The sequence below is a fragment of the Paramormyrops kingsleyae genome, chromosome 9, assembly GCF_048594095.1.
Source record: "Paramormyrops kingsleyae isolate MSU_618 chromosome 9, PKINGS_0.4, whole genome shotgun sequence".
NCBI lineage: Eukaryota > Metazoa > Chordata > Actinopteri > Osteoglossiformes > Mormyridae > Paramormyrops > Paramormyrops kingsleyae.
The window spans coordinates 6,254,760-6,271,138 of record NC_132805.1 but is presented as its reverse complement, the minus strand read 5'-3'; the positions used below and the strand labels follow the sequence as shown (position 1 = coordinate 6,271,138).

Below are 16,379 nucleotides of genomic sequence, written 5' to 3'. Positions count from 1 at the left end.
CATGCGGGATGAGTGCTTGGAAGATGCAGCCTCACAGTAACAGGGCACTCAACTGGGTGGTTGAAACAAAATCCAGGTCTGGATTTTTACTTTCCGGACCCAAACTATCCACCTTTGATAAGTGGTTGGAACAACAAGATAAAAGCTTTGGCCCCACTTTACAAAAACCTTTAAAGCCACACAGGAACTACCCCATTGATAGCACCACAGAACCAGAATCAGAGAATCAGGTTCTCGTGTTCCTTTGCATCCCAACCCCCTTTCAGTCGTTCCTCTGTCATGCTTCTTCATTGTGGTGTTGAGCAGACAGGAAGTCCCCTTTATAAATGGTTGGGGGAACGCTAGGGGGATGTTTGAGATATGTTGATGTTGGCATAGGAGTTCAATGGAGGAGGGGGGCAACAAGAGGGTTTTAGACCATTACAAACCAGCAAGCTGCAAAGTAACAACTCAGAGACCTTATATATTGGCCAAAATCCCTCAAGGCCACCACACCCTCAGTCTTATATGCCAGACATTCAGGAATGCTTATGCAGATGGGTTTGTAGACTCCCACAATCCTGAATAACAGAAAAGATAAAGTAATTAGGGGCTTTCAATCTGCACACACGCTTACAGAGCTTACTCACTTCACGCGCAATTATAACCCTATTCACGTTCTGCATACTTGCCCGTCTTTCTCGCTGGGCTTCTACGTAAAACCAACAAAAGGCCCAGCTGCGGACCAAGCCAAAACATATATTCTAGTAACGGGGTTAAATTTATCTACGCCCCAGTTTTTCTGGCAAGTGCAAAAGGTCCATGCAAAATGGAGACAGTGAACTGCTGTAAACGGCAGGTCAGGTGATGGTGACCTCACTTCCTCAGAAGCCGACGGTTGGGTGGAGGACGCTGCTGTGTAAGGAAGTCACCAGCTAAGTGTGGGTCAGATATACATTGTGGAGACCAAATGTCCCCCATTACGTGACAGAAACCTGTTACTTTGGCGTTGTGGGGACTATTTTTTCAGCCCCCACAAAGAGAAATTCAATTTTTTTTAAAAAATCTGTGAAAAATAACTAAAAAGGCCAAAAGAACTGCATTTTGCTTTGTTACTTAAGGTTAAGGTTAGGGCTGGGTAGGTGTTAAGGTCGTCATTGTTGGAATTAGGGTTTTTCCCATAGAAATGGATGGAGAGTCCCCACAAAGTTATGAATACAGATCTGTGTGTGTGTGAGTGTGTGTGTGTGTGTGAGAGAGAGAGAGAGAGAGAGAGAGACAGACAGACAGACAGACTGACACCCCAACTCTGAGCCTGAGAGTATGAGGAGGTACAGGTACATCACTCAGTCAGCTGTGCAGGGCTGTGTGTTCAGTACACAACTGTGCACATCAATGTGATCTTGTGCTTCAGCTAATTTTGCCAGTTGCTTTATAACCAGCAGTAGTTCGCTGGTCACAGGGCTGGAGGTCACATGGGAGACACTCACTAATCGAGACCCATAAAATCACACTTGCATGCATCTGAATCAAAAAAAAACTAAAAACCAAACCAAAACCAAAAGTCTCGTAGTGACTCCAAATTACGTCCTGGTGTTTAACCCAGCCAGTTTAACCAGGGACAGATCACACACAGTCCGAGACACCGTCAGTAACGTCACGGCGTCTGACCGATCGTGCTCTCGAGAAGATGTCATGCGCCACAGTGTCCAAGACAAATCGACAGCACTCAGACACACTTAAACTTCCACAAAAGTCAGTGGCCACTATTCATCTCCGAAACACACACACACACACACACACTAAATGGGCTGTTCAGGTCCCATGTCACTATAATAACAACTGGGTTAACAACAAAATCTTTCTTGAGTTTAAAATACATCAGGAAACGATCCAGGAAAAATCTCTCCCCTCCCATGTTTAGACTTCAGTCACAGACCAAATTTAACCATCTACAGAGACCGAAACACTGAGCTCTACTGTTCACCTACTGACTCAGTAAAGCAGGGACAAGGTCCGTGCCCTTAGACACAGCCATGCTCACCCGGCGCTGAACGTGCACAAAAACCCATCATAACAGGCCAATTTGTAAAACGAATAAAGAGAAACATGAGCATTAACAAAGCAATTTATTCCATAGTTCATTCATGTCACTGGTTCTTTACAGAAGGATAAGAAGTCAGTTAAAACTGGTTTTTACCTCGTTTAGGATACTTCTTATGTAACCTACACGGCTGACAGTAGGATTTAGGTTAAAATATTTTTACTTACTTGTTCTTCTTGGGTCAAAGTAAATAAGTGTGTTTAAGGAGCCGAAATGTATGGGAATTAGAACTGCTGTAGCCCTGTTTATTACACCGTCCCTATATCACACCGCAGCGAGTTAAACCGGATTGAAAGCCAATCTGCCGACTGATAATCCCAGGCACTCAAATTAGGCTCTGGCCAGTCAAAGACAAGCCCTGAGGCTAGGGCTGTAATCTAGGCAGTAATTACCGTCTGGGGGTAATTCCACACATACTGACACAGCATTGTACAGTTAGTCTGTTCATTAGTGCCCCCTCCCTACATTTGTACTCTACACATCTGGGGTAATTTTGGCTCCATTTCACACTAAACTCACCACTGTATTAGGATACATGCTGTCCAGCCTATTGATCATATTTACCATGTTCCTCCTCCTCATCATCATCATCATCATCATCACTGTTATCTATCATAACAGAGTCACCCTAAGGCACAAAACAAGAGCGGCCGACAATCCATTACTACGTCGTTTGTACGAAATACAGAATGGTATGTGGGAAGAGAGAAGAGGGGAAGATGAAGAGGAGAGGAACCAAAAACTCACATGGTCAACTGGCTGCCCAACCCCCCCCCCCCCCAACCACCACCTCTCAGGCAAGTTAACATTACAGAAAACAGAGAAAATGAACCTGCTTTAATAAGAGCAGAGTGTAAACTGTGATCATAGTCCATCAGTGAGTCAGTCCTGCAGCCGTCATCATCAATATGCACCGTTAACCGACCAGTAAAAACAGCATCCAAAACGCCTGAACGACATCTGAGAATCAAATACACAACACTAGTCCTGAATACCAGCAGCCCCTCTTCTAAATCTCCTAAAGAATGTCTTTATCCCTAGCACCTATCTACAATGTCTCAATTAGAATAAGCGATATCTACATTTTAAAGACATTTGACTGTGATTAAGGGATTAAACCAAACTCTCATTTCCTGCTAAGCACCTAAATATGCAGCATTCAAAGACGTGGCTGCAGAACCTAGTGGGATGAGGATGAGGGGGTAACAGACTGGCATTTAATCCCTCACACACGTCACTCAATGCCTAGGTGCTGGTGGCTGGGGGAGGGGGGGGTGGCGGAGTCAGTTCACATGATGTGTATTAGGGGGAAGGGAGTTTACATATGCAAACAAACAGGTCACATGGCTCACCAGAGGACATGCAGCTGAGGGTCGACGCCACCAGACAAAACTGGGAAATGATCTTACTGACAGATAAGAAACAGACTGCACAACTAAAATTAGTCCTGCTGGCAAGGCGGTGCTAGGACCAGCGCTATTTTTCACTGAATCCGTTACTGTTAAAATAATTAATAATGCACAGGAAAATGACGAGCGCCCCCCCCCCCACCGCGACAAATTCAAAGCAGGCGACAGGCATGCGTTAACAGCCCGGAGCAGACGCCCTTAGAACGTGCAGGGCTACCCCCCGTGAAGGACAAACACTCAACCACTCCTTCACAGTACAGTGCACACTCCACCCTCCGTCTCTCCTTTATTGCTATCACCAATGATAATATATTCACCCCCACCATGGCTGCACACGCCATGAAACCACACACACACACTCTCGCAAATTTAATTATATCCTTGATCCCAAATCAATAACCCCCCAACCCCGGGCTGGAACTGTGACTTTAACGGTTAAATTCCCTGTCACTCGTATACTCCCCTCCCCAAAGGGTATGAATAATTACCCCCCACCATCCTGAATGACTACCCTCCCACCTTCCCCTATGCCGTCTGTCTCACCTTTGAACTTTCAGATCAAAACCATCAATGTCAAGGTGCAGAGGAGTATACAGGGGGCGGGGCCACAGGGGCACTGACCACAGCTGAAAGCTGATTGGCTCCTAGAGTGCTCACTCCCCTGTCAATCACTGATTCAAACTATATCATTGGTTGGTGATAAGGCTGGCACCACTGTATGAATTATGTTACCCTCTTATGCCACAATCGCCCTGCCAAGGTGAAACAGTAATGCTGATCCAGGGAAGTGTTTGACAATTGTCTCCAGTCTCATTATTGATGATAGCACACTTGTTTGAAGTCTGAAGTCTCTAATTAGGGCCTCTGCACTGGATACACTGGACACTTAACACAGTGCGTTTATCACACTGCAGACCCCATGGAAATTAATCATCCTGCTCCACAGCAGTTCGGCTAGTATTCCAGTTGGGGGTATATACGGGGGTGGGACCACAGGGTGACGGGACCCAGCTGAAAGCTGATTGGCTCCCGGAGTGCCCTCTCCCCTGTCACTCAACGATTCAAAGCATTTCATTGGCTAACGATAAGGTTGGCCCCTCTCTATGAATTATGGCTCCACCTTAATCCTAGAATGTCCTCTGCGTCTACGGCTCTCTCATACCACCGTCTCTGCCCTCTTACCGTCACCACTCCTGTGTCCACACACCCCCACAATCCGCATGTTATTATTTACCCCCTCCCACACCGTGTTTGTTTGCCCCCCTCACCCTACAGTCTGCCCCCCCCCCGCCCCCAGCTGTTCCCCAGCCCAGCGGGGGTGGAGGCAAGCCGTCTGATCTGCTCTCCCCACACACTGACACCATTGTCTCTGCACCAAGTGGGGAGTAGGTGGGGGGGGGGGGGGGGCGGGGGGGGCGAGTCAGCAGCTGACTGATGTTCCGGAGGGGCCTCACTGCATGGAACGCCCCCCCCCCTCTCCAAACTCCCCTGTTTCTTGTGGACTCTTTCTTCTTCTTTTGATACGTTCCCCAGAACCCCCCCACCCTCAAAGATCCAGGATCCAGCTGTTCCTTCCTTGCAGGACGAAGCTGCTTTACTGGGTTCACTGGTTTATCCAGAATGCAGATATGTTGCTGTGTGTCTGTGTTGAGATGTGTGTCAGACACCTACTGGCTTACACTTTGTGCTGAAGAACCTATGAGAAGCCCAATAACCAACGTCTGCTTGGATGATAAAGGCTTGATATTACATGGTCTCATACTTGCGTAACACAGCATTAAACTCGACCTCAAACCCAGTCGCAGCCTTACTGCAATGCGTTATTGCACTTTGTTATTACTCAACATCTCACCCATGTATTTGTCCTTCACTTCATGTCTATACTGTCACCTTCTCAAGGGTTTTTACTGCCCTGAACTCCCCCAAGCTAGTTTGCCTGTCCGTCGGTTAGCAAATTCCAGACTCATTTTGGCCAAACGCTCGGTTTCAATGCCAGTTGCATCGTGTCGCTGTTCGTGCAGACCGTGGTGCCGCGCCCAGCCTGCAGAGGGCCCCCTCGAGCGGCGGCGTGCGGGATGACTCACTGGGGCAGCTGAGAGCCTCCTTGGCAGTGATGCTCTTGTTGCAGGCGGAGCACAGCGTCGTCCCGGACACGGTGAGGGAGGTGAAGAGGTGCCCGTTACTATACCTGGCCTCCCTCTCCCTCGCCTCCTTCTCTCTCTCCTTCATCCTCTCCTTCTCTTTGTTCTAAGGACAAGAAGTTAAAATCGGTGAGTTAAAAGCATGCCATGGAACGTTCCGGAGAACGCTGGACGTCGCAGGACAGAGAGGCACTGACTCAGCTTCGCATTTACATTTAATGCCTTATTTCCCTCGCTGGCGCTCGTGTCCAGCGTGACGAACAGGGCCACTGCGGTAGGAAACGGCAGAATTATACCGGCACTCGCTGTTCTCATGATGACAGCATCCATCACGCCGAAATCACACAGAATCTCATTGCTGGTGCTGCTGTTGCAGTGGTTCAGTGAAATACAGAAAGCTTATCCCTAATCTGAACACACGCACATAGTACTGTCTGAACACACAGGTAATGTTGAGTATACACACAGAAAACGTGACCGAACACATAAGTAATACTGACTAAACACATGTAATGCTATCTGAACACGTGGGTAATACTGGCTTAAATGTCATACAGACTAAAACCAGTCGGCCACTGCAGGTGTTCAGCTGAGAGCACTTAACACACTGGACATCCGCAGCGCGGCCGGTCACCTGTCAGAGGGGCCGCCCTGCTGTGCTGAGACTCCACATTAAAACACTTCAAACATGCTGCCATCTGATTCATATTATCGGTTTAATGCCATTTGCTTCACTGCATTCATGTTTGGACGCCTAATTCCAGTGAATCTGTTCCTCATTTTCCGCCTGCATGCCAGCACCGTCCGCGTTTTTGGCGAAAGGAGCGAATTTCCGTCCTTTAATCGCTTTTTGGTCCAAAACCGCAGTGTTTTGCATTTAATTCCCGGGCTGCTTCTAAAATGGTGAAATGGCAAAGGACCAACAGGGACACAGTGGCTTTAAGGCCAAGCAGAAGGTGGGGATCCCGCACCGTCAGTGACGCTCGGGACGAGCCGAACGGCACAGCGACGCTTCCCAGAATCACACGCTGGAAGCAGCTTTTTCCCCCCAACTGCCCCCAGTGTGTTTCAGCCCAAAGCCCCACCCCGTAAACTGAAGTTCAGTCTGTGCTGCTCCCCCCAGTGCTCTCGTCACTGACCGCCAACACCTCACAATATTTTCTGACTTAACACAGAACCCAGGGCTGGCCACACAAACCAAAGACAGAACCCAGGTGCACCAATCAAAGACGAAGACAGAACCCAGGTGCACCAATCAAAGACGAAGACAGAACCAAGTTGCACCAATCAAAGACGAAGACAGAACCAAGGTGCACCAATCAAAGACGAAGACAGAACCAAGGTGCACCAATCAAAGACGAAGACAGAACCAAGGTGCACCAATCAAAGACGAAGACAGAACCAAGGTGCACCAATCAAAGACGAAGACAGAACCAAGGTGCACCAATCAAAGACGACGACAGAACCAAGGTGCACCAATCAAAGACGAAGCCTCTCTGTGCAGGTTTGCTTTTCCTTACTTTCATCCCAAAAATCGACATTATTTCTTTTTCTTCTGGAAAAGGGTAGATCATCGAGAGGGAATTCAAAGCGTTTGGCATTTCAATAACATTAACTGCTTTACCAGATTCTTCTGTCAGCGAACCAAAGAAAGGCACCAAAGTACTGAAGAGTAACCATAGGAGCACTTTTTAAATAAGCCCAGTTTCCTATTGTTAAGATACCTGGTTAAAATATCCAACATATTCTGATATCGCGGCCGGCAATAAAGTTTTCATTGTTTACTGAAACAGACATGGCGTAGCATGGCAACCCTACCTATCTGCACTGCTGTTGGTCGACCCTAAACCGCCGCTCCCAGTACATAGGGTCTGAGCAAACAGACACCAGTTTACTTAACGCTGCCATTTTGCCCGACGGGAAGCAGGCAGCCCGGCCTGCTGATCCTGACAGGTACGGACCTACGGACTCCATTTCCCAGCATGCTGGCCTCTAGCTAACACCAGTCACGTGACACGGGTCTGATGCAGTTCTGCTACGCAGCTCCCCTTGGCCGCGGGCCAAACCCGGCTCTGTTCTGGGCCGCAGAGCCGCTCTGATGTCATTACGGTTATTAACCTACACGTCCCTTCCAGTGTTTGTGGGCAGCCGGGTCCCTGGAGCCCAGCCTCACGCCCAGGAACACTGACAAAGCTGACTCCATGCAAGCCACAATAAACGTGTCAGTCTAACGCAAAAACACACAGATTCTGTTTTATTAGATTTTTTAAAATGAGTTAAATCTCTGGCATCCTGTCCTGTGCTGCCTAGAATAGGTTTGGGGCTTCCAGGGACCCTGTACTGGGCAGGCAGATGTAAAATGGTTGAAGAGGAGTTACATTCTGTGTTTTTTAAATTAAATAACGATATGGTATGGAGACCCAGGGGAGACAGAGCATACAGCAGGCGCACACACACACACACACACACACACAGACCACGTATTCATGTTTATGGGGACTCTCCATTCATTTCTATGGGCATAACCCTAACCCTAACCCTAAACCTAACCCCAACTATGACAACCTTAACCTCTACCCAGTCCTAACCTTAAGTAACCAAACGAAATACAAAAATTTGGCATTTTTAGTTTCTTTAGTCACAGATTTTTATCAAATTGAGATTATCCTTGTGGGGACTGAAACAAATGTCTCAACAAGGTAAACAGGTAAAGGTTTTTATCACATTGTGGTGAAATCTGGTCCCCACAATGTAATAACTGCACACACACACACACACACCCCCCCACGATTAAGAGACCAACTCCCATAACACCTGCGGGGGGAAACCGCAGAACCTGGAGAAAATGCACAGAGGGACTGAGAACAAGCTGCACACACCCAAAGGCCGGGGGGGGGATGGGCGTGGGCCCACAGCACAGAGCACTTTTTCATTTTTTGTTTCATTCTCATTTCCCTAAAGAAAATGCATGCATGTACATTTTCCAACAAACAGAGGTGAAACGAAATCTGCCAGCCTCATTTGTGATACGTGGGTGAGCTGGCCAACATCACTGATATCTAATGTCACAAAGATGACATCAGGGCTGTTTTGGTTTCTGAGAAAAAGGTCCAGCAATAACAAGCTGATTATCGCGCCATCTAAACTGCCCACTTCATCACAGGTTAGTCAGCAGAGCTGCCACTTTGCCGCAGGCTTGTGTAGTCGGGCTGGCAGTTTGCACTCGGACGGCGGAGGTGCCGAGCGCGGATCCAGCGGCTCAGAGGGGCTGGGAGCCCGGCTGACGGAACCGGGAGTCCTCGCGTTCCTCTGCAGGCTCCAAAATGGAGGCCGGCTCGCTGCCTTGAGCCGCAGCTCACAGGAAGTTTCAGTTCCTCCTCAGAGTCTGACAAGAGCTACTGTTTTCAGGAGATGAAATGGACAGAACAAACAAACTTTGGCTTGACGGGGTGTGTTCCCTTCCTCGCCTGGAGGCCGGAAGCGTGCGCCCTGCTTGCGGGCTAATTAAGAACAAAACATAAATGAGCACAATTTAATATATTTTCAATCTGCCTAGCAGACACATTCAGAATACCATGTGATTATTACATCAGCATATAAAAAAGGAATTATATTCAAGGCATCAAAAATACAATTATTTTACATTGCTGACATTCTGAATACTTGTTTCCCATCAAAATCCCAAATCCTAAATGAAGCCCCTTTTCTGACTCTGTCTAAGCATGGGTTAATTCAACTTCATTTGTGAGCTTATTTTTCTATAGACAATATCTTTGCTGGTCACAAAGTTAACATCCTGCACAGGAAGTAAACTGAGTTGACTTCCTCTTTTAGCGTGGGAGGGTGGGGCTTAAGGTTACTAAAGGAATTAAAGGAGGGAGGGGGGTTGATCATTACAACACATGAAACACTAGCATGGAAATAGAGTTGCAAAATAGAGAGTACACAATAGCGTACTGCAAACACGAATTCCAGGAATATGTCTAACCAATTCCATTTCTTTCTATGTCCAAGATATAAAAATATTACACACATGCTTGCGGCATTACACTTCCTTCGCAGTGTGATTGTTCTTTATGTTTATGTACTGTGTGGGACACAGAGGGGTAAAAATGGGTCAGAACAAGCAAGCTCTCTGAAGTGTAGACAGGGTGTGTCCAACACAAGCCCAGTGAGGAGAATCGGGGGCAGATCTGTGCTTCCGCTTAGCCCACTGGGCCGAAACTGAATTGTCTTCTCTCATCTGCATTAGTGTTTAACTAACTGAAATGTCCTGAAATAGAGTTAAGGACTCTTAGAGAGGCCCAGCACCGACCTGACCGGCACGGCGAAGAGCTGTAGATGGCTACAGCCCCATCAGAACGCCAACATGGATCTCAGCGCCGTCCTCAACTAGCCTGAAGACTCGTTACGTTCCCCAAATGTTCTAAGGTTGCACTTCTGGTCCTTGAATAGTCTTATTAGGTTCTTGCTTTGTTAGAAGTTCTTGTGTAGCTCCTGCCCCAGGACCTGCTTACTCTTGTAACTGAGAATTCACCGGAAGCTCAGCCCAGCTGCACTTATGCCCAGTTAACTCCTTGACAGCACGTATGTTTGTAATGTTCCATTTGCCTCACTTGTACATCACTTTTGACAAAAGCGGCTGCTAAAAATGTAAATGCCAACGCTGAGATCAGTGCATTCATTCCTGTCATGTTATGTAATTTGAGGTTTAATTTATTCCATGAATTATTTATCATTAAATAACTTTAAAGGTTGATTTCAGGTCTCATCCACCTATTATTTGGAACTGCTGGCTCAGTGTGTGGTCACGGTTAGAGTGGAACATATCGCAAGAAACACAGGGCACACACACACACACACACACACACACACCACGGGCAGCTGACAGAGCCCATTGGTCCGACAGCATGAGTTTGGCCCGTAGAGCCGTACGGACAAAGCCGCTCTGTTAGCTAGACACGGCTAATTTCTGCCAGTGTTTGTGGGAGGCAGCTGTGGACAAACCTAATGACCCATGATGCTCCGCAAGACCAGCGGCGTGAGGACACACCGGACCGGACGGCCACATGACCGCCGTCACGGTCAACCCTCGCACTGATGTCACGTCTCCTTCCCATTTTCCAGACATGGGGAAGTGCCCAACGCAGACGTCAGACATTTACATTTTAAAACGTTTTCGTTTTCTCACAGTCCCGATTTCTCAGATATTCTCGCCTAAAAGACGTTTGTGACGCCTGCTTCTCTCTGTGGACAGGGGCAGCGTGTGGCTCAGAGGGTTAAGATGCCCTGCCTGTTATCGGAAGGTCGTTGGTTCAAGTCCCAGGGTGGGCAGAGTGATTTCACCACTGAGCCCCGGAACGAGGCCCTTAACCCACAAGTGCTCCAGGCAATTGTCTGACCCCACTTTCGCTAAAAAACATACGCTGCCTCAAATAAAAGTATCTGCTAAATAAAACATAAACATAACCTTGGGGCTGCTCTGAGTGACGGTAACGAGCTGAGACCCCTAATGTGCTGGACTGCCCCCCATGGAAGAAACACTCATATTATAGCACATTTCACATGTGAAGACCTTCGTGTCTTAAACTGAGAAGTCTTATTCGGGGGAGGAAGAAAGTCATGCTGACACACAAATTCATGTCGAAGTGCAGGTCCCCCCCCCCACTTGTTTTCCAGTAATGACTGTAAAAAGAACGACAAAAGGTGAGAGGGATGCAAGATGGAGGTCGTTCTCCGATGCGCTTATGCGAAAGGGCGCCGTTCACCCCGATTTTAATGAGCACATTCCGCTTTAAAGTGAGTCTATGTGAAATGCCAGGAGAAGCCCCCCCCCCACCAAGGCCATTGTTAACGGGCCGTATGTGTGGAGCTCCTCGCCGAATCGGCCCGGTTTAAGTGACCGTGGCAACGCACTGGGTTACAGTTCCTATGGGAGTTGGCTGACGGGGGGGGGGTGGGGAGGGTCCAGATGGCTGCTCACATCATCTGGTATGCGTTGACCTCTGTATGTCGGAGGCCTCGGATACAAAATGGCCCGAGCATGTGCGCTAATCACGCCGGCGTGCCTTTTGTTCGAGCGTCCAATCGCAGACAGCTGTCAGTTTATGCCAAGAAAGTGCAAATGCTACCATGGGGGCCAATATCATCCCCCCCCCCCACCACCTCGTAAAGCCAAACACCAATCACTCCGTTGTAACCCAGGCATATAAGCACAAGTGGCTCAGCAGGTTATAAAGTTGTGCTGGTGATCAGAAGGTCACTGGTTCAAAGCCCAGTGTGAGCAGAGTGATTTCACCATTTGGCCCCAGAGCGAAGCTCTTAACCCCCATTCACTGTAGGGACTGTCTGACCTTGCTTTCTCAAAATAATAAAAAAAAATGCTAAACATACATCACTTCAGAAAAAAGCATCAGCTAAACAAATAAAAATTATATTAAAAACTGGAAGGCTAATTAATTTCTGCAAGGATTACAAAAAGAAAAATACATTACATACAAAATTTAATACTGGCCATCTGAATAAAAATCACCAAAAGTATATTTTGTGTGGCCGTCATACACCCACGATGGTGGGTTTGATTCCTCCCACAGATAAACATCAGATTTAAGTGAATTCATGTGTCTGATTTTGTCCTGTATGGACTGACACCCCTTCCAAAGGTGCCCCCTCCCCTCCTCACGGTCCCCATGCTCATCCGTCATGGAAAGTTAACCACATAACTCAACAACATATTGACAAAATTTTAATAAAACAATGCCTATAGTCACAATGAAAACTAAAAGATGTGAGACACAACCAAACTCCCTAGTTATATAAATAACGCATGACTATAGACTCCGCTGCCGTGTTTCAGGTACTTTTCAAGACACAGCTGTAGACTACAGCACTCTTCAGGTTTGGCCAGGAGGCTAATTGCTCATGCTCTGGCTCTAACAATGTCCTTATTATACAGGGCATCTAAACTTAGAGCAACGTCTAGGGTCAATCATGCAAACCGGCATCCTGCTTACAGTGTGGATGTAGTCATGATGCCCCTGTTACCAGCAATGCAGTTTCTTGCTTGCAGTGTGGATGCAGTCAAGATGCCCCTATTACCAGCAATGCAGTTTCCTGCTTACAGTGAGGATGTAGTTAAGATGCCCCTATTACCAGCAATGCAGTTTCCTGCTTACAGTGTGGATGTAGTTATGATGCCCCTGTTACCAGCAATGCAGTTTCTTGCTTACAGTGTGGATGTAGTTAAGATGCCCCTATTACCAGCAATGCAGTTTCCTGCTTACAGTGAGGATGTAGTTAAGATGCCCCTATTACCAGCAATGCAGTTTCCTGCTTACAGTGTGGATGTAGTTAAGATACTCCTATTACCAGCAATGCAGTTTCCTGCTTACAGTGTGGATGTAGTTAAGATGCTCCTATTACCAGCAATGCAGTTTCCTGCTTACAGTGTGGATGCAGTTAAGATGCCCCTGTTACCAGCAATGCAGTTTCCTGCTTACAGTGAGGATGTAGTTAAGATGCCCCTATTACCAGCAATGCAGTTTCCTGCTTACAGTGTGGATGCAGTTAAGATGCCCTTGTTACCAGCAATGCTGTTTCCTGCTTACAGTGTGGATGTAGTTAAGATGCTCCTATTACCAGCAATGCTGTTTCCTGCTTACAGTGTGGATGTAGTTAAGATGCTCCTATTACCAGCAATGCAGTTTCCTGCTTACAGTGTGGATGCAGTTAAGATGCCCTTGTTACCAGCAATGCAGTTTTCGCATGATTTTTGCCGAACTGAACGGCTTCCAAGAAGCGGCATGAAGCGTGTGGAGCTTCTCCTTAATCCGCCGCTCAGTTCCTGTCATGTTCTCACTGTTCCAGCTCGTAGCACTGCTCCCCCCCCCGCTTCGCCAATTTGTCTACTCAGCTGTTAGACGTTATCAATTCATTCTCTGCACTATAAACAGTACCCCCCCCCTCCCAAAAAAACCCCCCGAAAGGTCAAAAGAACAAAAAAGAAGGATCATAAATCCGTGTTTTTACAGGTGTGCTCACCTATGGCAGGGCGTGATCTGCCGGTGGCATATGCCAGTTTGCTGCAGGATGCCAGGACGTCTGGGCACACAGTCAACTCTGATTGGGAAGCCCATGTGACCGCGCCAGCTTGCCTTTCTGGTCTGGGTGTGCATTTCTTCATCTCAGCCCACGGTTCCTTTTTTTTTTTGGATCTGACTGGTTTTCTGTGGGTCTATGTCACCCACTTCGAGGGAAATTAGTAATGGCACCGGTGCCCCAGACCGACATTATCCTGCCCCGTCATCTCTCTGTCCCTTGGCCATTGTCATTCCCAAGCGATCGGGTTACGGGCCTGAAAAGAGCCATTGTGGAACCAGAGACGGAAACAGGTGCAGAGAAAGGGAGGGAGACAGGTGTGTCAATGGAGAAGTCAGATAAAATCAGAAAACTATTACCAGCCATTTTCCTTTCTTATATCCCTCCCTTATTCAGATTCAAGGTTCAGTTGTCCATTGTTGTTGTACACAACAGCACAACGAGATAGAGTTAGCAAGTCCTCGAATGGCACAACAACGCAAGGCAAAATACGTAGCATGTAAACGATATGTACAAAATAGCCAGTAAATATGTTCAGAATTACAAATGCGATGAATAGCATGTGGTGATATGGTGTGGGGGGGGTATGTGTGGGGGGCCTTTAGTGCCTGGTTCAGCCTGGTTACCACGGCAGGCAATGAAACACAAACGTCATCAAAATCCAAAGAGCTTAATACCTCCTTATCACTGAATCTCATTTAACAACTACAGATCTACAGTCAGCAGGATCCGGGTTGAATTCACCTTATCTTGTGTGCATGTGTGTGTGTGTGTGTGTGTGTGTGTGTGTGTGTGTGTATGTGTGTGTGACATATTGACCAGAGATGATGTCAGAGCACATAAAACGCATACGACCACTAATTAGGAGATGTTACAGAAAATGCAGTGCAGGTCAGTAGAAGGAACACCATTACATCATAAATGTTGCCTCTCAACTCTGCAATAGTTAAGTATTATCGTGAGGAACTGAGAGGTGACAGAAGTAGCAGCATCCCACTCAGCACTGAATCAATCCAGCTGAAACCATCGCTCATACAGCCTCAGTCTGAAAGGACAAAACACTTCTGTAGTTAGAGAAACAAAATAAGAAAAATCCCAGTGATAGGAATTCTACATAGCTGATATCAATTACACTTTTGATCCATGGTAATACGGAATACAAATACTGAAATTAAATAATTCATTTTAACCCCAATTAGATCAGCTTTCAGCAAAGGAGTCTAATGTTCGGAACAAAGTGTTCTTGGATGAAATCATCATCACCATCTATGGGTGCTGTAATGGACCATCCAGAACGGCAACCACCGATTAAACAAAACAAAGCTGTCGTTTCCAGAAGAGAGTTCAAAGCGGCACCTGGATACATATAGCAGATATTGCCTTTGTTCCCCTGGGGGGTGGGGGGCTCAAGGGAGCAACCTGAAATCACGACATTAATGTAGGAACATGGCAGTCGACAAAGAGCTAACCCAGAGAGCATGCTGAAGGCGATCATACCGACATCAGCTCACATGGAACCTAAGAGAGAACCACAGATATAACGCACACAAAAACTACACAAAGACACGCAATGACTCACAATGACTACCTAAAGCTCACTGAGTCATTCAGACACACAAAAATTTGCTTCCCACGCATCGGGTATTTCAACTATCCCGTCTGAAGATCTTTTCAAGGTGAACTTTGCTGTCCTCTTGTTTTGAAAGGCAGCAGACCGCCCCCCCCCACGCTACATGCCAGCTGGGTGACAGACTATAAATAAAATGCCACTCAGATTTTTAAATTAGGTTTCCGTGACACTCTGAAATGCTCTCGATTACAGGATTTGGAGAAACCCAATCTAGCGCGGTTTGACCCGTTGGGGAAGAAAAGCCAGTACGGTCGGCGAGACCTCCGATTTGTTGCTGGACTTCACCAATGAGGCATCTGGGCATGTTACCTGCCGTTACTGACAGTAACGCTGGTATCTGGGTTCAGATTAGATCCAGCCACATATGGTGCATGCCACTAAAATTCACCTCCGAGTCTCAAGCACCCAAGCGAAAGATCCCGACCGCTAAGGAGCAGCACCGGCTAAAGCCAACGGCCAAACTTGTGGTTATGGGAGGTGCTGTAATTATTAACTCCGGGCAAAAGAGGTCACTCTAGACGAGGGTAGTTCAGATCGACAATGAGAACGCTGTTAACTCTGTCCCTCCGGGGCTCTTACCCTAATACACCCTCCCTCTCCTGTCCAGGAGACAATCCCCACTTTGTTGAGTACCCAGTGTTTCTAGGGACAATACTGTGCTAAATACCCTTAGGGAGGGTAACTTAGGTCCTCCGATTAGCTTAATCTAATTATTCAACTGAGGAACAGAACCTTTATTTTAGTTCAGTATGAGAAGGTGTGTGTGTGGGGGGGGGGGACTCTGAGAGCAGTCTTAAACTGTGGGTCTAAAAGGGGGTTTCACATAGTGCTTAGTAGGGTAAAGGAGCCCTTGTTTAAAATAAAGCTGTGGGGAATTTTGGTGTACAGCCTGAAGAGAGCCGACCGCGCTTAGGTGTTGGGGAGGAGGTGTTCTGCACATATGAACAGCGTGGGCCCCCACATACATTCGCAGTCTCCCTTATACACCCCCACAAGCCTGTCTCTCTTTAGAATACTAC

The 16,379-nt window shown here is 47.2% G+C and overlaps 1 protein-coding gene across 12 annotated transcripts in view; it reads right to left on the bottom strand.

Moving 5' to 3' along the window:
- The window catches only part of arhgef2a (Rho guanine nucleotide exchange factor (GEF) 2a), a 53,340-nt gene that overhangs the window by 16,048 nt on the left and 20,913 nt on the right, over positions 1 to 16,379 (bottom strand). For all 12 annotated transcript variants that reach the window (XM_072716161.1, XM_072716154.1, XM_072716160.1 and 9 more), the window contains one exon: positions 5,577 to 5,739. In XM_072716161.1, coding sequence (XP_072572262.1) covers positions 5,577 to 5,739 — 163 coding nt within the window. The remainder of the gene's footprint in view (positions 1 to 5,576; positions 5,740 to 16,379) is intronic.